Consider the following 27565-nt stretch of genomic DNA (forward strand, 5'->3'; position numbering starts at 1 on the left):
TAAAATGCATCGACGTTTCGTGACTTGTCAGCGTGCGTGTTTTTATCCAACAGGAGAGCGTTCCTATTTCTATAGGTTGTTGGTGTTATATACGATAACGTGTACAGCATCTAACAAATCTTTAAAAAACATCAGAAAGAGTAACTAAAAGCAAAACTCGACCTGTTATAATGGAAGTTCGATTTGTCTTTTTTGTCGGGGTGCTAATGCTCTTCGGAGTGCCCGAGTGCATAAAGGGTTCCCGTAAGTATTTTTGTCTTTAGATTTTCACATAAAGCCTGTAATGCCAGTAGTTATCAGCGCCATCATAAGTCCATGTTGCTCTCTCTCTCTCTCTCTCTCTCTCTATCTTTAGCAGAGACAATTACAAAATGGATATCAAAAATTTGAATTACTTTTACTTAATAGGTCGCACCGCCACTAGGTGGCGCGATCTGTCCCACAAAATAATAAGTGGAATATAATAATAATAATAATAATAACTGTCCGCAGAAATGACATACTCTTAAGGTCCACGACCTGTCCAGATTGGCTTTCGTTAGCATAACTTTGGGATCAGATGTTCAGTCTTATGCTTAAATATAAACTTTTGTGCATGAACTGCGTATTCTGCGTCTTGTTTGCGAGATTAAAATCCCGAGTTTCGATAAACAGAATATACTAATATATAATTGGATAAAGTTGCCATCGCGAAGCATTGCCTGGTTCAAATTCCATGTGCAATGAGACAATTTTTTTTTCTGATTCCTCTTCAAGTGAGAAAGTAAGAAGCTAAACATAAACAGCGGAGGAAAAAAACGGATTTTTTAATGCAAAAACTCTTTTTTTTTTAACTTCTTCCACAGAATGAAACCAGTCCATTTGATGGACCAGCATACTGTAGAGCTAACCACCTCATGAGCCTAATCGATTAGGTTTGAAAGCCCGTTATTTGGCCTTAAATAGGTCACTAGGCCGATACAGAAAAGGAGGCGCGGAAGAATGTAATCAATAAATATGTCTCCGATGAAGAGCTGAAGGCAGAGTTATTACTGCGTGACATCATCGTTTACAGTTTCTATTTTATTTATTTATTTATTTATTTATTTTTACACTAGTCGCATATTTTTTTTCAACAGATAAAAATGATGCACACATTAACATAGCTTAACATGATTTTATTTCCCCATAAAATGCACACAGCTTCAGCTAAAAATTGCAGTGCACAACAGAAAGGCGTAAGAGCTTTAATTTCTTACTTCCAAGTCGCATTTTCGTTAAATTGGGAGAAAAGAACTGCTTGCGATGCGCGCTGCTTCGGCATACAGAAGAATTTCTTGCTTCTCATGTAAGAGTGTGTTATATGCCTAAAACAATTCTGCGGACCACTAAGTTACAGAGGCGTAGCTGGGGGGGGGGGGAATCCGCCCCTGGCGGCACTTTTTTGGCGTTTATGAAATCTTGCCTTACTGTCTATAAACAGCAACTGATTGATGAAATAGACTTCGACACTGTGATCGACGATTTTGCGAACAGAAAAGCAAGAAAAATAACATTTTAGAATGTTGGAATTAAAGTTTTTCTTCAAAAATAAACATAGTGATTTTAATTTATTTCCCTATACGTCGTTTTGACTTTTTGTATTTTCTTTAAAAAAAAAAACTATGTGGGAATTACCAACATTTCGGAAAAATTGTGCCATTTATAACATAATAATTCTAAAAGAATGTTTCGAAAGATATGGCAACATAATTAATTAAATTGGAAGTAAACGATATCATCATTGAACAAAGTTTTAATTTTTATTAAACAATAAATAATATGATACAATTATATTACTACTTATTTTTAATGAGATGGATGAGCTTCTCGGCCATTGCAGAGTTGCTGGATATCTGGCTCAATATTGGTCAACTTCAGTCGAAGATCGGCACACACACGAAGACGATTTCTGTATTTTATTTTTATTTGAAGTAGAGATGAAATTTCTTTCTCACAAAGACAGGTTGTAGAAAACCGCATGAAGATTTTCAATTCTTCTTCAGATAATTCGGGAAATTCACTTCTCACTGAAGACGAGATCCAGAATCGAGCCAAACCAAGATCACGGAATTGCATTTTAACCCCACTGTCACTTGAAAGCTCAATTAATTCGTTTTTCGATAACGAAAGGTCGTTCTCGTGACTGCAAGCCTGAAATGGATCGCGAACCCACAGAAATTTCTTATAAAAGTTTTTCGGAAAATATGTTTCAAAATTCTGTTTCAGATTTTTGAGGTGGTCACAAACCCTTTCCATGAACTCAGAATGAACAAAAATATTATTTTCCACTAAAAAGGATTCCAATGTTGGAAAAGGTGCAAATTGTCTGTTTTTTTACATAAATCCATAAAACTAGTTTTTTCTCGAATGCCTTTATTTTGTCGTAGGCATCAAAAACAGTTAAAGAATTTCCCTGAAGGGAGAGATTTAGTTCATTTAATTTCGAAAAAAATGTCTGAAAGATAGATAATGTTGATAGCCATGCTTCGTCAACAAGGAGTGATGCAAAATCAGAATTAAAACACAAGGTTATTTCAATTAAGGCACTTCTTAATTGAAATAACCTTGTTAGTACTTTGCCCCTGGAAAGCCAGCGAATTTCAGAATGAAGCAAAAGTTGTGTATATTCACTGCCCATTTCATCGCAGAGTACTGAAAATAATCTGTTATTTAACGGTCGAGCTTGAATAAAATTAACTAGTTTGACAACGCTGTCAAGCCGTGCTATACAACGCTGTATAGTACGGTTTTAAATTCTGGTGGCATTCCCTTGGAGGCTAACGCTTCCCTATGTATGAAACAATGCACCCAACTCATATCCGGAGCTACTTCTTTGACCTTAGAAACAACCCCACTATGCCTGCCAGTAAGAACGCGAGCTCCATCTGAAAAGAAGCCCATACATTTTCCCCACGGGATCCCTTTGTGTATTATGTAATTATTGAGAGTGTGAAATATTTCTTCTCCAGTTGTTCGGGATGACAAAGTTCTACAAAAGAAAATATCATCATGAATGGTGTTATCATGCGCATATCTTACGTAGCATATTAAATGCGCATCATTTTTAACATCAGTAGTATCGTCTGTTAGTAACGCATAATAACGGCTCTTCTTAACTCTTTCGATTAACTGAGATTCTATGTCACCTGCCATGTCATTAATTCTGCGACCGACAGTGTCATTTGAAAGAGGAATCAAATCAACATATTTTAGTAACTTGTTGCCAAACATAGTTTTTACCACATCTTTTATAGCTGGGAGTAGTTCCCTGTTTTCGCTATGCGCAAACTTAAGAGATAGGATGCTTCCAGTGCTTTGCTATTAATGGAACCTATGGCTGAAATTATATCTTTCCCATGATTTCCCATGATCTGTCCCTAAGCGTCTCTGAAAAAATTCAACTGGCTTATTTTTCACATCACAATGTTTAGTTTCTAAATGTCGTCGGAGTTTCGCAGGTTTCATGCACTCGTTCGACAACACTTCATAACACAAAACACATTGAGGTTTCTGTTCACTTTCAGCTCCACACCAAGTAAACCCGAATTCTAAATATGAACTGTTATATTTCCTTCGGTATTTTTTCTTCGAACTGCTTGTTTCTTCTACTTTAATAGTATCAGATTTACTGGCTGTTACAACACGTGTATTACAATTAGGGTCAGCATCACCTGTTTTATTTGCCCTTCTTTTCAAAGTCCTAGTTCTAAGCCACTTTTCAATTATTAAAAAACGTTTCCGAAAAATATATAAATACTGAGGTTAACTCACGACACACTTTGTTCAAGCATCACTTAGCACTTCTGAAGATATACTGAGCCTTGGTTGAAGGAGGGAAACCTTCAATAATAAAAATCAATGAACAACAAGCAATTGGTTGAAATGTGGATAACACATGTTTACTTCAAATCTGACAAAACAGCAAGGGAAGGCGGAAGCAATAAAACTATATTGTTTTTCACTTTACCCCTCCTTTATTATTCGTCATTCTGCAGCTGCAAATTTAGCGGTAGAATGACGAATAATAAAAGAGGAGTGAAGTGAACAACGATATAGTTTTATTGCTTCCGCCTTTGAACATTCTGACGCTATTTGTTGGTTTTTTTAAGGCTCCATTTGATTTCAATAATTTTTACTTACTTATTCAATTTTAATTTGTTTTGTTCGGATAATTAAAAAAATATATATTTAATTAATTAATTTAAGTCTGCCTGCGGACCACAGGTTGAGAAACACTGCTATAGATCATCACTCATTTGAGAATGTGTGTTAACTCGTGCTCCAGGAACAGTGAAGAAAAGAAGCGAAGAGAAAGGTTATGATTGGATGTTTGTGCTGTTTCATCTTCTGTCTAAAAGATGCTGCATGGACAGTGTTATCTACATTCTGCTGACGCATACAGCCTCTTTGTTATTGGAGATCTGTTTCAACCACCTCATCTCTAATATCGCAAATTTTTTGGGTGCAACTATCTTAAAGGAAGGTTATAATAGTCTTATAATAATAGGAGAGCCTGTGTAGCTCAGTGGATGTGGCGTTTGCATACCACGGCGCTTAGCCGCACGAAGGAAGACTTGGTTTCGAGTCTAGTCGGTGACTAGAGGAAATTTTTCTAAGCCTTCTTTCTACCGGTTCCCGAGTTAGTCGATCACTGGCACGGGCAAGCCGGTTTTTCGTCCTGTAAACTCAAGAAAATCGACCGTAGAATCCACATTATTTTCAGACATTAAATATATTGTGTTAGGATTAGGGACCAAGAGATGGCGGCACATTTGAGCCGTCTCTCTTCACTGTGTACCGCTTAATTAGTGATAGCCTTGGGCCATCTATCTCTGATTGGTACCAGTGGAGATTGAACTGCCCACTCAGTCTCCAAAAAGTTAGATAAGGCTAAATGCCCTCGCCTACTCCCCGTATACGGGAATAAAAAGGCGTTAGCTGATTTTTTTTTTTTTTATAATAGTCTTAATTTACGAAGCCGTAATAATTATGATGACTAATAGTGAGAGACTTATATTGGCTAATCACTTAAAAAGAGGTTAGGCGGATAGTATTGTGGGTTGCTGGTTATCACTCTAAAGGTGACCAGAGAGCGAAGGAAGGCAACAGTTAAATAACTTCGTTCTCTCATCAAATAACACCTTGCTAATACGACAATCTTCCTTCAATTGTTGATAAAAAACACACTATTTATTTTCTTCGCCTCCTTCTCAATAATGATATGGCAGTTGTTTGTTCTACGCTAGACTCTCTCTCTCTCTCTCTCTCTCTCTCTCTCTCTCTCTCTCTCTCCTATTCATTTAAATAAGGCTTCAACTCTTTAGTACTGTTCTTTCAATGTTCATTGATAAGTCAGACAGATGATTCAAGAATAATTCATCCCTTTATACACAAGATTAGATTTTATGGAAAACTAAAAGACAGATTATTGCAGTTTAATTTTATCCTTTTCATGTTCGAAACTACACGGTTGAATTCAAATAACTTCTGCTGTTACATTTTTCTGAATATCACTATGCTGTCAACTCGACATCCTTTCAATTTCAGTTTCAACTAACGAAACCAAAATGCCTTCTCAAGGCAGTAAAGAGGGAATGCTTGATTACTATAATTTGCTTGTAAGCTGGAAAGTCTTCGCGTTTCTCGTTGTATGAGCATTATCTTTCAGCTGTCAATTGATTCTTGCCATCAAACATTCCAATTGCTGTACGTAGTAATGGCTAGTAACAGTCCTTTGTGTCGGAATGAATTCATGATGGATTATCTTTTGTGACCGAAGAAAACGATCAGTCTGGTTTGATAACATTTTTTTTTTTTTTAAATACGAACCTTTTATTTTATTTATTTATTTATTGTGAGCTTGGTGACTATCATTCTGCATTTTGTCTCTTGGTGTCAGGATCACATGAGAAACACGAACTCTCTGCGCGTCAAGTGCTAGTAAACTGGGAACACCATTTAGGGACTACCGATAGTGGTGTCTACTTCTAGGATCATCTGCTACATATATACAGTATAATGCCCCATCTGATAAATAAATAAACAAACAATGAGCTCGCATTACTTGGGACAAGCGTTATGTTCTTTTTAAGATCAGTCTTGTATTCTAAAAAATAAAAATCAAATTAACTTTTGCATTATCTTTCACGAGCATGTTAATATAAGTTTACTTAAAGATGGGAGTTCTTCCCAGTGATATTGCAAAATCATTAAGATCATTTCAATTTAACAATTCTGAGATTTTGATTTACTTTTTTCGCATATAATGCAAATAATTCATTCTTCTTACTCTTTTTCTAGATGATCAAGAGGGAGATAATTCTTTGAAGCAGTACATGCGTCTAGTTTTGAATAATTTTCGGGAACAGATGCGATATGGAGTTCCAGAACTGAAAATACCAGTCTTAGAGCCCCTTCAGTTGGATGACATTAAAGTCCATCAAAAGAAAAAGTCGTTCGAAGTGAATTTGACAGTACAAAATCCTCAAGTCGAAGGACTGTCTGGATTTTCCATTCCCCAGCTGGACGCCAGCATCCGTAATTTAATGCTCAGCTTCGAACTTAAGATTCCGAAAATTAGCGTCAGGAGCGACAACTACAACATGAACGGAAAAATTGCCCGAATTTTCCCTTTAACTGGTCACGGGAAGATGACGCTGACCGTATATGATCTCGTTATTAAACTGACTGCTGCTTTAGTGATAAGTGATGGAGTCCATTTGCAAATGAGCGAGAGCGCCACAACCATAGATCTTAACTTCAGCCGAATCAGTTTTGACTTAGAAAACCTCCTGGGAGGAGGGTCGTTTGGAAAAGTAGTAAATCAGATTCTCGGGCTCTTTGGTAAAGGGGTTTTTGAAAGAGTGAAGCCAAAGCTTATGAAAAGACTTCGTGATTCATTACTGAAATCTGCAAATCGTCAACTAGGGAAATTTAAGTTGGATGATATTCTTAACGGGAACTTCGGTTAGCTATACGCCATTGCCATCTTGGAAAATTTTAATTACTCTTTGAAACTTTGACGATTTAACTGAGTTGTGTTCGATTATGTCGCTGTCCTAGTCATTGCTTTGTATTAGATTTTTATCCAAACGCATTAAGATCGATTGTATCTTAATTTATTAGTTTGCATTTGATTGGAATGAAAATGGACGATTTTATTACTGGAGACAAACCATTGCAACGCCCGCCTACACTTCGCAGTGACTTTTGGGAAACTCTGTACATTGGAAACAATTATTTTCGGTTCAAATCCCATCTGATGAAATTGATGAAGGTAGCAGGAATTTTTTTCTCCTGTACTGAAATGCACTAAAAATGTCCTTGTTTCTTAATGAGTATTTATTTTTATTTACACCATTGAAATAAAAGCTCTTCCTGTTTTGTTTGATTTATTTATTTTATGAGGGAAGACGGACAAAACAATTTGGGAACGTTATGGCAGCATCTCCCAAGATAAACGGAGGAAGCTGTTTTCTTGGCAATGTATAGCTACATAGCTGTACACATTCATGCATCCAGGCTACCTACAAATACAGCAGTTGTAAAAAAGTAAACAAAAGTACAAAATAAAATAAAAAAATTCCGAAAAAAAATCTCTTAGCCCACATAAAAAAGTCACATAAAAATTCTAGTGCGTAGTTTGCTCTGTCTACTCCAGTCCATTCTTCTTGCACGTGCATCTCCAAAGTATTGCGCTTGTTGAAACTCAACAAGCGCAATACTTTTAGATCCCTCCCCATTGTATTTATTTCCGCTTAGGAGATAATCATGTGCAAAACATCCTCAGACATGTTGTGAAATCTGCAAAGCTATCTATGAGGCAACCATTCAGAACGAGAGAGATTATGCACCTGTTTAGATAAAACTGGATCGATAACTTATAAACTCCTTACAACAGTTGAAGACCTCAACCTCCAATTCACTTTATAGCTCGCTTTACCGTATTTAATTTTGGCACAAAAGAAAAAGGTGAGTGTATATATATATTACTCTGTCTTATGACAGAAGACCGCCCGTCATGAGATAGAGTCAATTTAGAAATTATGTTTTTTGAATAATAATGCGTGAACAAATAGAACGTCCCACTTATGCATCGCCCTGTAGGAACCAATGGGTTATTTTTTTTTAAATGTTTTCTGTACGAAGGCTATTCACTAAGTTTTGTATATTTTGCAACTTTTGATAAAATTATATATATATTAATTTTTATTTATTTATTTATTTTTGTTCATTATTTAATATCATTGCCGAACCTGTTGGCTGAGTGGATGTTCGAATCCCATTGTAGCACATGTTTAGTGCATGCATGAAACACTCTGAAAAATAAAAGTTCCATGTTTAGTAATTATCTAACCGTTAGCCACGGTACTGAACATAGACTGGTTTACAACTCTTTTCGTACCGGATTCAAATAAAATATTGTTTTGTTTAAAACAAAAAAGTCGCGATTAAAAGACATTCTTTATCTCTCACTTTTCTTTTCTTCTTCTTCTTCTTCTTCTTCTTCTTTCATGTTGCACAACATGAAAGAAGAAGAAGTGGATTAATGTACTTGTTTAGTTGTTTAAACAATCCCACTTAATGCTAAAAAAACTATACAATTATGAAATATAGTTATTGGGAAAAATGTTTATGTAAAATAGTTTCTTTTCTTTTTGCATTGAATATGATCGTTCTTAATAAGCAAGACATGGGCTAGAATTATTGTAATGAATCGTTATTCATACTTTAAGTTAAATGTATTTTATTATTTTTCTTCTTTATATGCGAAAATTTATTATTTTAATGCCGGAAAAATTATTTAAAATTAACTTAAAACTATTTAAAATCACAGGAATTAGACTGAAACTATTTATTTTATTTTATTTTATACGAATGCCTTTCATAATTTAGCTCTGTTGGTAGTTGCTTTATGCTGCTTTCGACTATAGCAGAATTCAAACAATTTTGTAAACACGTCACTTCAATCACCATAGAAAAGAATGATGTCGGTCATTGGCACGCAAAGAAATCATTCAAAATCTGTTGGTTAATTCCTGCGTTAAAAAAAATGTATCTGTAAAGATAAAATATTTAGACTATGGGACGCAATCTGGAGAGAAAGAGGAAGATTATACTGAGGTCGTTGACTGCTTAAAAAATATTCAAAAACTATTATATCAGCGTGTATATAGTTATGTGGAAATGACGCTTGTATCCGCCCAGCTAGACCTCCAAAAAAAAAAAAAAAAGAAGAAGAAGAAGAAAAGAAAAGCCGTTAGATTCGATTCTGGTAACCACTAGAGGAATTATTTCTAAACCTTTCTTTTGCCTTTCTCTTAGTTAGTTGATTCCTGGACTGACAAATGTAGTTTTTATTCCCGGAAGTCGGGTTGTTATCCATACATCTCAAAAATTGACCCTAGGACACTTTCAGAAAATAAATACGATGCCAGGAATTAGGACCGCAAGATGGCAACGTACAACTAAAAGAGCTACATCTACTTCCTTTGAGGAATGAAAGCAGTTTGAATATTTTTATTTAATATAATTATTTTGAGTGATAGCCCCTTAATTATGAGTTCAAATTTCACTTCACAAGTTTACTTAAGGCAGTCAAAACATTTTCTTTCTTCGAGAAGTCCTTTGAAAACGGGCCTTCTTTTTAAAAAAGGGCGTAGCTCCTTTTAAAATGATTGAATTCATTTACTTATTACATGCCCTTAGTTATTTTAATTCAATTAAATTAATATTTTGCTTTTTTTTTTATTCCTCCCACTGAACCTTCCTCGAGCAGTAACCATTTAAAACTAGTCATAAATACACGTTAGGGAACAGCAAAATTCACAAATGCATCCATTTCATAGCAGTGCATGAAAAAAAAAAAAAAAAAAAAAACTTATAGTACTGACATTTTTCTTGCGTGATTTTTTCTCCAAGCGGGTATCGAACCTGGCGGCCGCCAGAGGGCCCGAGCTCGAAGGGGGCCTTGAGCGTCAACTTTTTAAAATGTAGAAATTATTAACATTTTTTTTTCTTTTGCTATTCCTAGGTCCTTTCTATTATATGTGTTTCATTATTTGTTATAGTGAAGTCCTAATTTTCTGTATCATATGCGTCTTTAACTTTACTTGAGCAAGATTCGCATAAAAATACAATCAAACTGCTTCTTTTTTCCTTATTATGATTTTTCTGAGTGCCTCTCTATGTGAACTATACAAACATATCACCATCTGTGATGTGTTTGTATAGTTCACATCTCCGGCAACATATCACCATCTGTGATATGTTTGTATACTTCAATATCAGATACGTATCTGCTCTCCGGCCAAAAGGCTGTGGGTTCGAATCCCGCCGTGGGCATGGATGTTTGTGATTGTCTTTGGAAATACTAGTGGTGGTGGGGCGGTAAATGGCGTTGGTGTAGTTGCTGTCAGTTGGTGAATTGAGTGGCGGAGATGGAAAGCTGTAGAGCAGATGCCCTCCTCGATGAGTCTTTGAACTCCCTTGAGGTGCCTAATAATAATAATATACATATATAAACACTTTTTAGGACCCCGTAAGTATTTCCAGGGCCCCCAGCCGGTTTAATCCGCAACTGCTCCAAGCGCTTATTTTTTTACAGTTGATCGCTTTATAATTATCGCCTATACAAACTGCACGAAGTATACAAACATGTCATATGTTTGTATACTTCGTAAACCATCTGTGATATGTTTGTATAGTTCACATAGAGAGGCACTCAAAATAATCATAATAAGGAAAAAAATAAGCAGTTTAATTGTATTTTTATGCGAATCTTACTCAAGTAAAGTTAAAGACGCGTTGTTTGTTAGCACCAGTGGCGCACTCCGGATTTAATCTTGGGGTGTGTGTGTGTGGGGGGGGGGGGTTGAGTAGACGATTTGTGAATACACACTACGCACCGCGTACGATCTATGACTGAGCATCTGCAATGATCGCTAATTCATAAGTAGTATAGAAATAGAAGACACGACACAATATAAATAAAACAAATGAATTTTAATTAGGAAAATATTTTCAGAAAATTTACTAGTGTTTTTTTTTCCTTTTTCTTTGGAGGATTCCAGGGCCCCCTTTGGCCCCCACCTCTGGGTGCGCCACTGGTTAGCACTGTGGGTGGAATAAGTCAAATATGAAACTTCTTTCCAGCCGCTTCTTGAGACCTCCAGTAATCAAAACGATGGTCTCATACCAGGCAGTGAAATTCATCACCCGGTAGACATTCCAAAACATCCGTGTTCTCAGTGGAATTCAATCCGGAAACCTGTTGGTCGAAGAGCAAATTGCTTCACTCGGCCACCTAGGCATGTATGTGTGTGTGTATATATATATGTGTGTACACACGCACGATTCAATCTAATTTCTATCAATGACACAATAAAAGGTCAAGCTAGATAAATATATGTTCACATTCTATTAATATCGATGTAGAAGCTACGCTCATAACCTAAAACTAGCAATTTCAAGGAGTTTAGTAGAACTGGTTAGTGAAAAATTCTTGTAAAAAACACAAAAAAAACCCACTTAGCTAACGTAAACAGGTATTGCACATTGGTGATGCCAAAATACTGCATAAGTGTCTTTTTAAATCCAATACGTCATGATGACACAGTCGTAGTTTATCAGAAACGACAGCTTGCGATATAACACACGTAGCAAGCGGAACGTTACCATAAACCAAGTACGTACTCCTGCGATCATCAACTGCTAAATTCGATTACATAGTCCGTTTTTAATCTCGCTGTTATCTGAATAGTTAATTCAGCATAGATAAGATAAATATTCACCTTTCATTAGCTCTAAGGAGTATTTCTGAAACTTTTTGACAAGTCAAAAATTTTAAATGTTACATTTTTTTTTAAAATTAAAACGTTGTTATTTTGAATAGGGAATGAGTATAAATCAAAAAAAAAAAAAAAACGAAAGAAAGAAAGAAAAAGAAAAGACAAAACTTTTGTGGTAATGGGGCCGCCCCTGTGTTCCGACCTAAGGCTGCAATTAGGTTTTAGCACAGTCATGAAACATGAATTGAACCAAAAAACAAAGATGATGAATCGAATAGATTGTGGAGTTAAAAATTAAAAGTTTCAGAACTAAAAAAAATATGGAACAACAACAAAAAATAATAATAATAAACTTGCAACATACACGAAGCAAGCAGTGTAACGATGTGCTAAATCTACAGTCTATTTGATTGTAGATTTAACACATCGTTCGTTACGTTCATGTCTGCACTCACATATTTGTTCTTCAAAATCAGCATTTTCCCAAATTACATATTTTCCGGATTTTTTTTTTTCAACCAAGCAAATCTGGCACCAAATACTTATCATCCCTTCCTTCAAAATACACATATTCGGGTAGGTCTTATTAATACTCTTTTAATATAGAAATACAGTTTAATTAGAAGCTCATTTTAGCCTTAGGTCAGGGCAGCTGTTTTATCATAAAAAGCTTTGCTATTTTTTTTTTTCATTGTTTAAAATAGGAGCGACATGAAAAATTCAAAAAATGTATTCACAAATCCCGAATTTCAAAATCATGAACATGCACAGAATGCGTATTTTGTATGAATCAAGTACAGTATTTCTGAATTGCGCCATTAGATATTCTTGTGTTTTGCACAATCGATCATATAGCATCATATTGCAATGTGACAAACGACGTCATGATTACAGCGTGACTGATTCACAGCCTAATTATTAGGAAAAGTGATTCAGGGAAGTAGTTACGTACTGGAAGAAATAGTGGGAGAAAAGAAAATTTAGAATTTCATTCTAGATTACCCATAAATAAAACAAACGATACAAGCTTGAATTTACCAACAGAAGCAGCGGAGCATGTTGAGGGGGGAGGTAGGGAAAAGAAAAGAAAATCTGAACCAAATATTCAGTTGGTTGCTGCTATAGACCAGGGGAAACAATGGGCGATGTAGAAGACATGCATCAGCAAATTAGCGCAACGAGTGCAAGAGCTAGAGATTATTATGGGGGATTTTAACTATGGTGATATCAATTAGAAAGAGGAAATATCAATTGGCAAAAAAGGAAATGGAATTCATACACCTTCTAAGAGGTAATTACTTGAAACAGCATATAACAGAAGGGACTCATGTGTGAGAGTGTTGGATCTGGTCATGGGTTCAGAAGACCCATGACCAGATCCAACACCTATACATAAGTAAGGTGTCAATGCAACCTCCGATTGGTGAGAGTGATTATGCGGTATTGACTTGGGAGGATGCAAAATTTGTGGAATTTTCTCTTAAGAAGGATTATAGACGGAACTACAGGTTAGGTAATTATAACAAGCTTCGGAGGCAGGCAGCTACAGCGGCCATATAGCGTAAGAAATTGCAGGGAAAATATGTTAGAAATACATGGGGGGGATCTGAAGGAAGAAATATCGGAATGTATTTCCATGATCAGGAAGATAGGCACCAGATGGATGAGTATTAGTAGCATTAGGTGTGATCTGCAAAAAAGGAAAATGTTATGGAGGATTTACAAGGAGAAAGGTGATCAGTACACTCACAAAACAGTACAAAGCTCAGGCTAGAAAGGTTACCAGCATAGTAAGGAAAGTTAAATCAGATTATGAGACGACCTTAGTCAAGAGGTCAAAGGAAATTCCAAAGAATTCTTTCGCTACGTGGCAAGTAAAAGGAAGAATGACTTTGGAGAGATAACTTTAGTGGGTACTGATGGTAGCAAAGTGACTGAGTCAGATCTAATAGCAGAGTTACTGAGTGGTCACTTTTCAAAAGTGTATCATCTAAGTTTAGGTAGTTAACTGATATCAGAATTGAGGTTAATGAATCAAAAGTACTTAGGATATTGCAGAATTTAAATGCAAATAGTGCTGTACGTTTAGATGGGATAACACGATGAGATTTGCACGAGAATGTACAAATGAATTTTCAGTGCCCCTTACTCGGCTATTTAACTACGTTTGAGCTCTGGTAAGGTCCCTAAAGAGTGGGAGGAAGGTAAAATAGTTCTTTTGCATAAAGGAAGCTCTAAGACTGCGGAAGGAAATTACAGACCAATCACCATATTTGGAGTGATGGTAAAAGTATTGGAAAACTTGGTTAAAGACAGAATTCAGAAATATGTGAATAAGAACATGATACTCTATGGGGACCAACATGGTTTTATTAAAGATTGGTCTTGCCTTAGTAATTTATTAACTTTTATAATAGATGGCTACACAGTGATACTGCGGGATTTTGCTAAGACTTTTGACAGGATATCCCATGGAATACTGTTACGCAAATTAGAACAAATAAGGGATGGATAGTAAACTGTTGATGTGGATAAGAGAATGGCTCATGGACAGATACCAAAAAGTAATGTATAGAGGAGCAGAGTCCATAATGAAGTAGGTGACCAGTGATGTGCCTGAAGGCTGCGTGCTTTGACCGTTATTTAATTTATAAGTAAATGATATAGGAAATGGCTTGAAGAGAGATATCCAGTTGTTTGCTGATAATTGAAAGATGGGTAGCTAAATAATTTATCAAGCTGATTTAGAGAGCTTGCAGAATGATTTAAATAAGCTGGCAATATGGACAAAAGATAATGGATATCAGTTCAATGTGGAAAAGCATGACGTTATGCATTTTGGGATTAAAATATTACAAGCTGTGTACCAGATTGATGGAACTGTACTCCAGGAGATTGATGAGGCTTGGGACTTTTTTGGGTTAGTGGAGAGAGAGTTGACGTTCAGAGGACATATTGCTAAGGGGTATCCAAGATATTTCGCAAGATTACTTGGTTATTGAAGAACTCACTAAAATGCAGAGATAAAGAAGTTATTATTCCTCTTTATAAGGCATTGATACGTCCACATCTGAATTACTGTGTTCAGGGCTTGTCGCCTGAATTCCTTGAAGATGAGAAAGTGGTAGAAAAAATTCAGAGGAGAGTGACCAAGTTGATAAGAGGTGTAGGGAATGCTCCTTACACTGATAGATTGAGAGTTTGTGGATTACAGAGGTTAGTTGATAGGCAGAGAAGAGAGGATATGGTAGACACATTTAAGTTACTAAAAGGTTTTTATAAGATTAATGCAGGGGAAATATTTCAGCAGTGGGACAGTGGTGGAAGTACAAGAAGTTATCCTTGTTAATTCAGTAAGAGTGCGGTTAACAAGGGCGTGAGAACTAGAATTTTTGGTTGCAGAGTAATGAATGAATGGAATGCGTTGCCTGACTCGATTGTGAGTGCTTCGTCTGTTAATGAATTCAAGAAGAGGCATGATATATATTATTTTGATAGATTGGATTTCCTGCTATGAAACTTCTGACTCCATGGAGATGCCCGTATAATAATTTTTTTTTTTTTTTTTTTTTTTTTATTATTATTTTTTTTATTGTCTCAGTATAAGTTACATACAATAATAATATTTACAGTATTTACAATAAGGATTATAAAGAATTTTTTATTTATTATTTTTTTTTATTTATTTTTTTTTTTTTATGTCTCAGATGAATTGCATACATAGTTGCTGTAGTAATTATATGTATATAATATTTATAACGCATTACAAGTGTGTATAACAGATACTTGCAAGTTAGTAATTTTCTTCCTCGAAGCTTAGCAGAGCTTATCTGAGGAAGATAATAGATGACAGAGGGTGGTGGTTTCATGGTTGTGTTCCTATGGTGGTCACAAGCCAGGTGTTGATTTTACTGTTTGTTGGTACGTGTTTGAAAGACTTTGACTGCTATTACAGTTTTTTTTTTTTTTGTGCAAATAGGGTTGGATTTAGACATAGTGTGTTTGTTTCTTTGTGTTCTTGTAGTGGTAGTTTTTTGAGAGGAGGGGTTGTCGTAGGTTTGTGTGTGTGTGTAATAATAATAATAATAATAATAATAATAATAATAATAATAATAATAATAATAATAATAATAAATAGAAACGAATTTCAGCTACTAAATATGAACTTAACATGCAAATGCGCCATTTTCATTTGGAATAAGTTTCGCTCTAGATGGTTCGCAGATATCTTATCATTAATAGTGAAACAAGTAGAGTAAAAAAAAAATCTCTACTTCGTAAAAATAGTAACAAATAATAACAAAAATAATTTTATTAATTCCTGACAAAATTCTGACAAAAACAGTTTTAATTACCTGATAAAGTCGAAGTCATTTCAAAGTGAGAGGCAGCCCATTATTATTTATTTTTATCTTTTTTTTATTCACAAACCAAGTAACGGTATGTCTAGTGCTAATGAAACAGCTTACAATGATTGCGCTTTTGATCGCACAAAATATTTTGTCCAGAAATGGAAGTTATTTCTCTCTACGAGTATACACAGTTTGACAATGAATTGTCAGCGATGCAAGCCACTTCTGCCCAAACTTTGAATAAAAGGCAACGCAGTCGGGGAAGGGAGGTGGAGGAACATAAATAGCCTCTTACCTAACTGAGTGCAATGGTGTCAACGAACTGATCCAAGATATCCTCAGACTAGAGTAAACGAAATTACTGTTGCTGTTCTCTTATATCAAAAGGACGAGTTTGGTTGGATGCTCACTGATAGACAGAAACAGATGCAACAGCCGGTGGATTGTTGTTGTTGCGATAAGAATGTGGACATGAACGAATTCGTGTTGGATGCTGCCACTGACAAAGAAAAAAAAAGCTGAGTGCACATTCTTTTGGTTTTTAGGCACAAAATGGAATTCGGTCACCCTGGTGAGACCGTATTTCATTTTGTCACACCAGGGTGACCGTATTGGTGCTCTCAGTAGATGCCACTGCGGTCTTCAACTTCATCGATGACAAAGTCACTTTTAATGCTGTCTTTGGAAGGTGAAGTCAGAATAGAGTAAAAATTGAAAGCAGGATTCAGAGAGTTCATGCAGCAGTTGGCTCCATCTTCCGGAAACTAAAGAAATGTTTGAGGTGACATCCCTCGTGTTAAATTATAATGGCGAGATTGCGGTGACAGTATTGTTCCGCCAACAAAACACGCAGTTTCTAATGTAAAAAATAATTTTTCAGATTAAAGAATTTCGATGAAATTCCTCCTTTTTTTGCTGCAAAGGCATGTATACGTTCCTTATCAAAAATAGGAAGAAATAGTTTTCAGTATTCCCAGATGCATATTGCTACTTGATGACCAGGATCCATCGTCATGCGACTCTTCAAAGCACTAGACTAGCTACTTCACCGGTCTGGTTGGCCGAAAAGATGTCTCCTATTTTCAGTGAAAGATGTGGGTTCGAATCCAACTTTAAGAAAGAATTAGTTAGTTGTAATGGCTAGAGAATTGGTTAGTGTAATTTTCTGAATAATGATTAATTTCGTAGTGTTAAAAATGTCAGTATTATTATGTGCAGAAATATGTATAGAAAGATCAAAAATATTTGAAAAAAGGTGAAAGAAGAATGAAAGATGAAGATAGAGTGAATATACACAAGCCATCCTATGCAGATGAAAAACTGCATGGTATTGGTTTCACCAAATTATTGATTAATCGCTGTATGCCTCCCATCATTCATGTTTTATTTATTAATTCAGTTAGTCGATGTGGTTGTGGCTGCAGATGTGGAGTTGATTTTCCCGTTTCTACCTCACTGACATAAACTCGACCTTAAACACACACACACACACACACATACACAAAATTTCAGTAATTTTGGTGGAAGCCCGACAATACCTCACAAAACGTAAAAATAATACGATGCATAATTTTATTCCTTTTCTTTAAGTTAAGAAAAATTAATTTATATTTTAAAAAATGCACATTAAAACTTTTATTTCGTTCTTGTTTCTTTAAGGGTATATTTTTTTATTTTTCTGCAGTTCTTTTTTCCTTGTTTCCAGGTGGTAGAAAGAAAAAAACCCAACTTGCTTTAAATGGAAGTCGCTTTCTTTGCTTTAACATTGATAACACTGCTTGGAATTTCGCAATGTTCAGCGGACTTCAGTAAGTATTTCAGTTCGTCTCTCTTTCTAAAGATTTTCACATGTGTGACATTACTTATACAATTTTAAACTTCTTATCACTTTTAGTGAGACTTTCTACCTTTTGTGGGTGCATAAATACTATTCTCTCTCGCTGATAGCAGAAAACAAACCAAAGCATATAGCTGATGCTTTGGTTTGTTTCGAAAGGAATACACGCTCTCATAATATGGCTAAGCAAGTCATATTATGAGAGCATCTAAGAATATTAGCTGCTGTCATAATAAGCAAAGGTACATTTTGGCACGATGTGGTGTTCTTCCTGAAGCATCCGCACCATCTTAGTTTTTCAGTATAGTAGGCAGCTTTCTCATGGCGGAAGGTAGTGGGTCGCCCGTAACTTGTACGTCGATAACGACTAACTCGTCTCCTCTCTTTACTATAAGGTCAGGCTTCCTAAATCCAGGGTTAGTACTATAGTGGGATTCTGCAGCAGTTATCCAACCGTTGAGTTTTTGGTTCTAGAAAATAGTTCTTCAACTTAATCTTTATAATCCTCACTATCGCACTGTGTCTTCTGACAAGTACTCCATTTGTGCGATAGCAACATTGAGCAACGGAAGCCAAAATTTCTATACTCTGCCAGTCTGTTCTGCAGTTCTTGTCATCTCTTCTTCCCAGAGTCGCACGAGCTCGAGTGAGCAGAAGTGACTTGATAAAAGTTCCTTGTTGGGTCTCTAGGAATGATTCCCAAATTATCTAACCCTTGCTACTCACGTACATTTAGTCATAGTCAGTTGTCAATTTATAACAGGTTTACAGCTTTACGCGGGTAGGATTTGCCTTCGAATAACGTTAGAAGCATTACAAGTGTACTGCTGTCTCTCTCTAAATCAAGCTACAGGCTGGAATGCTATCGTCGCAATTTCAGCGCAATGAAGTAAAATATTGTGTACAATCAATAAACAGTGTTGATGTGACTATTGGATCAAGCGTATTTCATCAAGAAGTGGTACTTTTATAACTGTGTTTGATGCCGGCGAATATTAACATTAACAGAACTTTTTACTGGCATTAAATTATTTCTTTCGTGTTGCAAAAGCCAAAAGTCTGAATATCGGATATTTCTTAATATGACCTTTATTTCTTAATATAATTCAGGCAGTATATGATTTATGGGAGTGATTGGCATAATTAAACGAGGAAGCTAATATCGAATAACTTATAGTTAAATTCTTCAGCGCATGTCAAGGAGTTCCATAAATATTCAATATTTAATACGTATTTCGAAGATGGATTAACTATTTCTACAGCCTGGCGCTGACTCTTCATATCATCATCGTTTATAGTTCGATTCCCAGTTGCTATCGGAAACTGATGAAGGTGTTTCACTTTCATCAGAGAGTGCTGCAAGATAACTCTGAAGTTTTTTTTATGTTTGATTTTTATCAGCGCCTCCTATAAGACAGTTCATTAAGACAAGAAATGACTGTCAGTTCCTTGAAATCTTAAAAGACGAAATAGACAGGATCGGGTCTTTCAAATATAATGATGCACACTGATACAGTTCTTAGTAAAAGTTAAGCAAATTCTGCAATATTGTCAGTAACTATTGATTAGAAACCTTTTCTAAGTTCAAAGGAATATTTGCTCGAAGAAAATGCACTTACAGATATGAGCAAATACTTACAATAGAGACACAAGGGTGGGAGGCTGAAAATTTATGATAAACACCTAGAACAAAAATGAATTAATTTTATGTCTTCTTATATATCCTAAAAGAAAAAGAACAAATTATTACAATTTAATGAAACACGGGGGTTAAAATATTTTTAACATATGTTCTTCTTTTTTTTTTGTGGTTATATAATCTTTTTTGTTCTAGGTGTTTATCAGAACTTTCATCCCTCTTCCCTCGTATTTTATACGACTTCCGTAACCCTAGAGTATGGGTAAAGTAAACATTAAACATAATGCTTCTTAAATACTGGTGCGTATTTATCGAACTCAGTGATATAAGCGAATTCATTTTAAGCATTAAATATGAAATAATTTCGCGACTGTTTGCTGTTGCAGTCCCTTGTTTAAGCCAAGGCTCACAAACACGTGTGGATCTGCGGAAATGCTCCATGGGGGGGTTGAGTTAACACTAATCATATTTGAAATTTCATAATCGCATGTCGAAGTTACAATTGAAAATAGAAATAATTGTCGAAATTCCTTTATTTGTAAAAGAAGGAACACTGCTGTTACAGCGGCTACAGATGTGAATTTTTGTTCCTTTGACTTTAATAACTTTGAAAAGATCTATTATTTATTTATTTATTATATTTTCTTCCCAGAAGAGGAAGTAATAATCAAAATCCCAAACACTTCCGGATTTTCCATCACGCCTCTTTAGTGGCGTACCGAAATTACTGAAAAGAACATCTGCTAACTATTTATTTATCTGTCCCATAATGCTTTGTGCCTAATTATTTTTGTCAAAACCTTTGAAATGTTTTCTTTGATTTTAGTTCTCTTGTTATTTTTTATTGTGCTTTCCTGCAGCTGTAATGTTCTGTGCAGAAATATCGTGAACAAATTCACTCGCGTGGTGGCTGCTGTTCATCTAATTCTGACGAGACTCGGAACTGCTTGCTCTGATGAAGGGACCACTTCAAAACTTTTATTTTTTCCTTTTTAAATTGGCACTTAATATTTTCATACCTATGCAGCCATTCACGAAAGGTGAATATATTTATATATATTTTAAATTAATGACAAGAGTATGCTTTTATGTGTGCAAAAAATGTTTCGGTAGCATCCAAAATGAGATTCTAAAGTTTCTTTCTCCCTTTCAGAGCAGTATTCCGATGACTCATTCAGGAGATACATCTTTCGAGTTTTGGAAAATTTCCGTCAAGAGATGCCCCATGGAGTTCCGGAACTGAAGATACCGGTTCTCGAACCATTTCAGCTGGAAAATGTAGACGTTCACAAAAAGGAAAAAGCATTCGATGTGACCCTGTCGGTCCAGAATCCGAGGATAGAAGGATTGTCGGGATTCTCCGTCCCTGAACTCGATGCCAACCTTCGCGACCTTCAGCTCAGCTTCACACTTAAGTTACCCGCGATCTCTGGAAGGAGCGAAAACTATAACTTAAACGGAAAGGTGGCTCGCATTTTCCCTCTCACTGGTAATGGGAAGATGACACTCACCGTCAATGACATCGCAATTAGGTTGACAGCAGCACTAACAGTGACAGACGATGGCTATTTGCAGCTGAGCAATAGCGGCACTAGAGTGGATTTGGACTTCAAAAGAATCGCTTTTGACTTGGAAAACTTCCTTGGAGGAGGTTCGTTTGGCAAAGTAGTGAATCAGATTCTCGGAATTTTTGGAAAAGTTGTTTTCGAAAAATTTAAACCAAAAATTATCAACCAACTGCATGATTCCTTAATAAAATCTGCGAATCGCAAACTATCTAAGATCAAGCTCGAAGACATACTTCAAGGAAAAATCAATTAAACGGTTAGATCGGCGATGCTATTTTGTAGTTAAAAATGTTTAATTTTTGTACCTATGTTGGCAGCAATTCTAAATAGGGTAAGCTAATCGATTACCGTAAATTAAGTGTTAAACAACGACTCTGAATTGAAGCAATAAAGATGTTGCACTCATCAATTGTGAATAGAGAAATGAATTGGGGAATGGGGAATCCATCTATGGACGGTTCTCAAAACATTTAGATATAAGCATTGCAGACATCAATATTAAGTAAATATATCAAGACAATATTGCTATACTTCCTTAATATAAAATTTCTTAATATAAAATGTTTCCTTAATATAAAATTTCTTAATATAAAATGTTTCCTTAATATAAAATATGAGATTCTAAAATTTACTTTCTCCCTTTCAGAGCAGTATTCCTGCTCTGAAAGGGAGAAAGAAAACTTTGCCCATAAACATCAGATTCTAATTAAATATCACTAATTTTTTTCATGAGGATATTGGTAATAAAAGATTACAGATCAGAATGGAATCATAGAGGGATAAAATGATCTTTAATTGGCATACACACGCACGCACACATCATATTCTCGAGCCGACACCGTTGCATAACTGAAAAACTGTTGCGGCATTTCGTCTACAATTCAGTCTGCAATCCAAACCGTACCAGAATATGCATCTTCATTTTGCAATCAGGATTGTTTTTGCTGCTAAAGATCCCTCCCTCTCTCTCTCTCTCTCTCTCTCTCTCTCTCTCTCTCTCTCTCTCTCTCTCTCTCGGACAGTAGGACTGTCTTTGCTGACACAACCATTAAAGTCTCTGATCTTTCTTTAGATGCCTCCGATGTACGACCCCCCCCCATAGACGAAGCCCCACTAAAAATCAATGATATCTCCTATTTTTCCGTGCTCGCGAATGATTGGCCTTTCCTTAGTTATTTTTTAACCCTGAATGGTATATGTATTTGCTCGAGATCTCCAATTCTGCATGTTTTGTTTTGTTTTTATCTCTGATCATAATTTAGAAGTGCAGATTAAAACAATCAAAACTAAGTTTTATTTTAAAAAAAGTTAGCCACAAGTACGTACATAATCAAACTCTTCAAATTAATCCCAAAAGAGAGAAACCCTTGAGAGGAAACAGTAACTTTTTGATCTCTTTTGCAACATATTTCCGTATGCCATCCTCAATTGCTGACGTTATGCTCGTTCTGAACCAAGCGGACAGATAGCGAATTAGCTTATTCACTAACCAATTGATAGCACTCAACCCTGATATTTTTGTTTCGACCCCGTTTAAGTCAAGCAGCTTGAGATTCAACAAATGTCCACGTCCGGTGCCGAGGTTAACTTCGAAGTACAGATGCGTATTCACGTGATGAATCCTGCAGTTAGCCGTCATAGATGGACCGAGATTCATGAATTTCACGTGTCCTCTGTAAGTAATCAGCAGCTCTCCCCCTTCTAAATGCACACTGATACGCGCTCCCTCCCCTCTTCTTTCAATGGAACAGGGTCCGGCACGGTGAAGTGTGGACAAGCCGTGAAGAAGTCCGTCGAACAACTTGGCTTCGCCGTGCACATTGATCACAAGAACTCTTCTGTTGAACCCTCTTGTGATGTTTGGCAGCGCAAAAGGTTCCAAAAGGTGGCTGAAATTCCGAATTGTTTCTTCTAACACTGAGTCAATGTAATTATCGCAAGGAGGGAAGGAATAGATTTTCATTTCCTTTTCTTCTTCTTTTTCTTTTGGTACTTGCTTTAGTTTTTCCTTTTCTTTCCCTTTTCGTAATTCTTTTTCTTTTTGTACTTCATTTTCTTTTTCTATTTCTTTTGATATTTCAACTTTTTCGTTTTCTTTTGGTACTTCCTCTTCCAAACTTCCTAAAAAAATAATAAATATATTTTATAAAAGGAAAATTTCAATGCCATAATATACGAATAAAAACCACTTTTTAGATTCTTTTTTCTGTCTATCGGAATGAAATGAAAAGGACGATAAGTCGTATTATTGCTGGATCCAGAAGCACTTCTAAAGAGATTCAAATAATATACTTTTAATCTGCCTTCATAAAGTTAATGTAATCTAAAACTCTGTGAGCTTAACGTCTCCAACAAAATGTCCGAATATAGGTTGCAAATAACAATTTCACAGAAAGCTAGCAATACTCTTATGCTGGTATTAAGTTTATTACTTTATTATGTAATCCTTAAAAAAAAAACGTGAAAGCAGTGGTCACAACAGGCACATGTTTTTGCCTTTAGCCTTCAAGAGCTGACTCTAAATAGGACGAATTACCCTAAATAATACATCTAAGTTCAAGTCATGTCATAATACGAAATATCTTCATAACGGAAGGTGAGTTAGTGATCGCATATGGAAGTGATTGAATCCTCTCTCTCAAATAGGTCTCAGGACACGTGCAATTTGCAGACATAATTATTGGTCTCCTAACCTTAGCTGATTAGGCATACTCCAAAATCCCACCAGCCAATCAAATCTATTAATAGCTTAATAAGGATATTTGTTTCTTTCCACGCCATTCTGTATGGCAACAGTCTTCCATCTCCTCTGAAGAGGTCTACAAAAGCATCCCGTGTCCTCGGAAAGATTCATAGCGTATTCCTTCTCATTTGACCAACCTCGCAAATGCTGAAATAAGCCAAACTGATTCACGAAGTACAATTTGAACTTTGATCTTTGTCAACCTGGTTCGCTTAACTAATTGTTTCTTCTCTTCTCCAGCCCACAAGCAGTCTCACTGTAGCACAGATGTTTGTGAATGTCTTTAGATGATAAGAAATTTTTATCGCACAATCCGAGACTACTTGAAAAATTTCCATGTTTGGTCTCTTCAATGGATTTTGGGATTATTTAACTCTTTACGCATCCTCAGTGGTAATGTACCACAGGCTTACATCCTTTTTAGTGTTATTGTCATAAAAAATAAAACTCTCCATGTGATTTTCCGATGGGGTGGACAAATCCACAGTTCTTTTCAACATATATTTTTCATATATCAGCTTGCGAGTTAGCTGCAGTGTACATGGTATTCAGATAGCGAAGGGCGTCAAAAATGAGAAGTGGCCGACGTTTTAGCCAATCCAGTTACAGAGAAAATGATGAGCGGACAAAGTTTTCTGTGAAGAGAATAATTGAAAAAGAGCAAAGGTGAAAAACGAATAAAAATACAAAAAATAAAAATAAAATTAATAAAAGCAGAAATAATACTTAGCCCATCAACGGTACTTTTATACTACAGATTTACAACGTTTCGTGAGTCAGAGTAAAAAAAAAATACGGAAGTATTCACGTAATTTACTTGAAGAAATAAAAGTACAGCTCGATATAAAAACATGAAATAGATTAAGTGGCAATTCTCCTTGAAAAGGCGTTTTAAGTTTCTTCTTCTGTCCATTGAATTTAATTATAAAGAAACATTAGTAATTAGTTTTATAATTAAACTTAAATTTATTATAATTTGCAATTAATTTTTAATGAAATTTTTCATTAAAAGAATTGTTAAAGTTAAAAATGAAGAATCTATCTTACCTATTTCTTCATTTGAAGAACAAATGATGACATGAGAGGATAAAAGCAGCCACAGAAACAGAAAGGCAGGCCACATATCCAATTTTTAGTTGACTGTTTTGTCGGGGGGGGGCTGACGATTACAAAACTTGAAATCTTGGAATAAAACAAAACCAGTCAGTTACAAAAATTGGATGTGAGAATTTTCCATTTTAAATAAAAAAAAACATAATGATATTAAACAATGATACGTTAAGAACTTTTTTTTTTCATTTATAACATAAATAAACAAAAATAAATTAATAAAATAAACTTAAATTAAACTGAAAAATATGTAAGATTACGAATCAACTATACACCAAGTAAAATTCAAAACGCAATGTATTGAAATGTGATCTTAACGTATTTCGATTTCTAATATGGTTTACTTTACATGGAAAATGAGATGTGCGCAAAAAACACATCTGAACTCGCAAAAGAACCGTTTTGACATATTTTAGTTTTCAGAAACGGAGAATTACTGGACTATTCTCTGACCCCAGTCATGAAAAGTTTTCGCACATTCTGCAACGCTTCAATTTCGACACTTCTCACCACTCCTCCTTGGCTTTCTAGAAAGTCGACTGCGCTTCTATTACTGAGTTGCATACTGCCTCTTTCCCCTTTCCGCACTCAGCGCCCTATCAAACATGCTGGAAAATCTCATCAGTACACGGTTTTAGAATTTCTTCCCTTTCTTCTAGGCCAAGTGTTTATTTTTTGTTGAAATTTAATACCCGACGAGCTGCCTCATCGGGTATTTAGTATCTTCCACATTTCGTTCAAAAATGTCTTCGTCTGCATAAAGAAAAAAAAAAAGGGGGGGGGGAGATTTAAGACGGATCCTCGCTCAAAAAAGTAACTTCCATTCCTCTGACTTTCCCAGTCGATCACGTCATCAATATTTTAAGCAGGATATCCGAAGAGTGTTTTTTAAACATTTTAAACAGGCGCATATGACGAGACGGTATCATGGGCATCGTCTGGCCGCGCCAGCAAATGCAACATGGCGGAACAACTGTAAGCATTGTCACGCGTAGAGATGAGCAGCTTCATCCGGTTTCTTCTTGTAACAATATTGCACTGGAATCCATCGTCTGCTAGGAAAAAACTCTTCCCGGCGAACATCAAATCGTCGAAGCAGGTTTTTATTTGGTTTAAAGCATTTCTAACGCCACTTCACACACACACACACACACATACACACACACAGAGTGGTACGGTTATCTTGACGAACAGCCTCGCAGTTCTGATCTTGAACTATAAAGAATTCCGTCTCTTTGGACCACCGAAGGGGAACGCGCGTTGGGCAAGCGATTTAGAAACGATGAAGGCGATGAGCAGCAGGCGCCGTTTCATAGGTTAAAGCGACAGGCATCCATTTCTTCTTTTCTTTTTCGCTGGTATCGATGCTACGGTAACACTTTATGACACATGCAGAAATATCTCCGTGGAAAAGAAATGTGTACCAAAATCGACTTCCGTTTCATGCATGCATCTCTATCAGAATAAAACTGTTCCCGTTAGAATATCTGATGGCTTACTTCTGAAACGTCTTGGTGTGTCGAAAACAAATATGCACCGGAAAATAAATAAATAATAAAATTAGGAACGTGAAAACAAGATGGAATTAGACTGTTATAAGAAACGAGTGACAGAATGAAATTAATTTCAAATACAGTGAAAGCATTTTCCAACTAGTTGCTGTTTTTAGATAATGCTTGATTTGGAAGAATCCGCGCTGCACTTGAAGAGCATTAGAAAAATAGAGAAGTTTTCCAAATGATTAAACGATTTCGGGGATCTGTTGAAAACCAGTTGCACTCACCTGTATTAACGGAGAACTCGAAATACTACACAAATATTTTCAGTTGTTAATAGCGCTAAACTGTGGTCTGCAAATGCAGCTGCGTGAGTGTATGCCAGCACGCTTTTAAAAATACCTGCATCTCTGGGAAGGAAAGAACGAAAGAATCTCACCATGGGATTGTTTAATGTATTTTATGTAAATAAATAGGCCATCGTGTTGTAAATTTAGTTCATTCTTGGGTTCGCACATATTAAACCGCAGCCACACAAAAATAAGAGACATCTTTTATGGTGCCATTCTAACAACCGACTTCAAAATGTGTACCATAAGGGAAGAGGAAAAATCGGGAATTTTGCGTGACAGGTGACGCTGTTGACATGTGGTGACTTTTCGTATGATGATCGAAGCATTTTTCAATTTTGAAATTTGCTTTCAAATTGTATTTTTTTGTGTGTGTGTGTGTGTGTGTATTACCTTCTGCACACACACACACACACACACACACACACACACACACACACACACACACACACACACACACACACACACACACACACACACACACACACACACACTTTAAATTAAGTATACACACTCATCTTGGTTATTCATATATATGACCAGCCTGCCTGTTTCTGACTGCACTTTTGAAGGAATGCCGCTCTTAGTGGTTTCCTTGTATGTGGATTGTTCTCATTGACATCGCTGTGTTTTCTCACTAAACGCACCTTCACGTAATTA

The 27565-nt window shown here is 35.9% G+C and overlaps 2 protein-coding genes across 3 annotated transcripts; both read left to right on the forward strand.

The window, feature by feature from the left end:
- Positions 1-104: 104 nt before the first annotated feature.
- Positions 105-7404, forward strand: LOC150106202 (uncharacterized). The gene is made up of 2 exons (XM_090392229.1): positions 105-243; positions 6322-7404. The coding sequence occupies exons 1-2, from the start codon at positions 171-173 to the stop codon at positions 6990-6992; spliced, it is 744 nt and encodes a 247-aa protein (XP_090248355.1). The 5' UTR covers positions 105-170; the 3' UTR covers positions 6993-7404.
- Positions 7405-7848: 444 nt separating this feature from the next.
- On the forward strand, positions 7849-21615 carry LOC150106203 (uncharacterized). 2 transcript variants are annotated; one of them, XM_090392230.1, is made up of 3 exons: positions 7849-7992; positions 17868-17970; positions 20792-21615. In XM_090392230.1, exons 2-3 carry the CDS (start codon positions 17901-17903, stop codon positions 21457-21459), a joined length of 738 nt encoding a protein of 245 aa, XP_090248356.1. In that variant the 5' UTR covers positions 7849-7992; positions 17868-17900; the 3' UTR covers positions 21460-21615. The 2 variants fall into 2 exon arrangements, with proteins under 2 accessions (XP_090248356.1, XP_090248357.1); XM_090392231.1 differs by having other exon boundaries at positions 7886-7992; positions 17847-17970.
- The last annotated feature ends 5950 nt before the right edge of the window (positions 21616-27565 follow it).

Source organism: Typopeltis vanoorti, chromosome 5 (assembly GCF_054136105.1).
Source record: "Typopeltis vanoorti isolate ZY-2024b chromosome 5, IOZ_Tvanoo_1.0, whole genome shotgun sequence".
In the NCBI taxonomy this organism is placed as follows: domain Eukaryota; kingdom Metazoa; phylum Arthropoda; class Arachnida; order Uropygi; family Thelyphonidae; genus Typopeltis; species Typopeltis vanoorti.

What these genes read in the sequence shown, in the direction of transcription:
- LOC150106202 (XM_090392229.1), top strand. Translation starts at nt 171, where the DNA reads ATGGAAGTTCGATTTGTCTTTTTTGTCGGGGTGCTAATGCTCTTCGGA. An exon ending in CGAGTGCATAAAGGGTTCCC is followed by an intron (nt 244 to 6,321) that starts GTAAGTATTTTT and finishes CTCTTTTTCTAG; the next exon opens with ATGATCAAGAGGGAGATAAT.
- LOC150106203 (XM_090392230.1), top strand. Translation starts at nt 17,901, where the DNA reads ATGGAAGTCGCTTTCTTTGCTTTAACATTGATAACACTGCTTGGAATT. An exon ending in GCAATGTTCAGCGGACTTCA is followed by an intron (nt 17,971 to 20,791) that starts GTAAGTATTTCA and finishes TCTCCCTTTCAG; the next exon opens with AGCAGTATTCCGATGACTCA.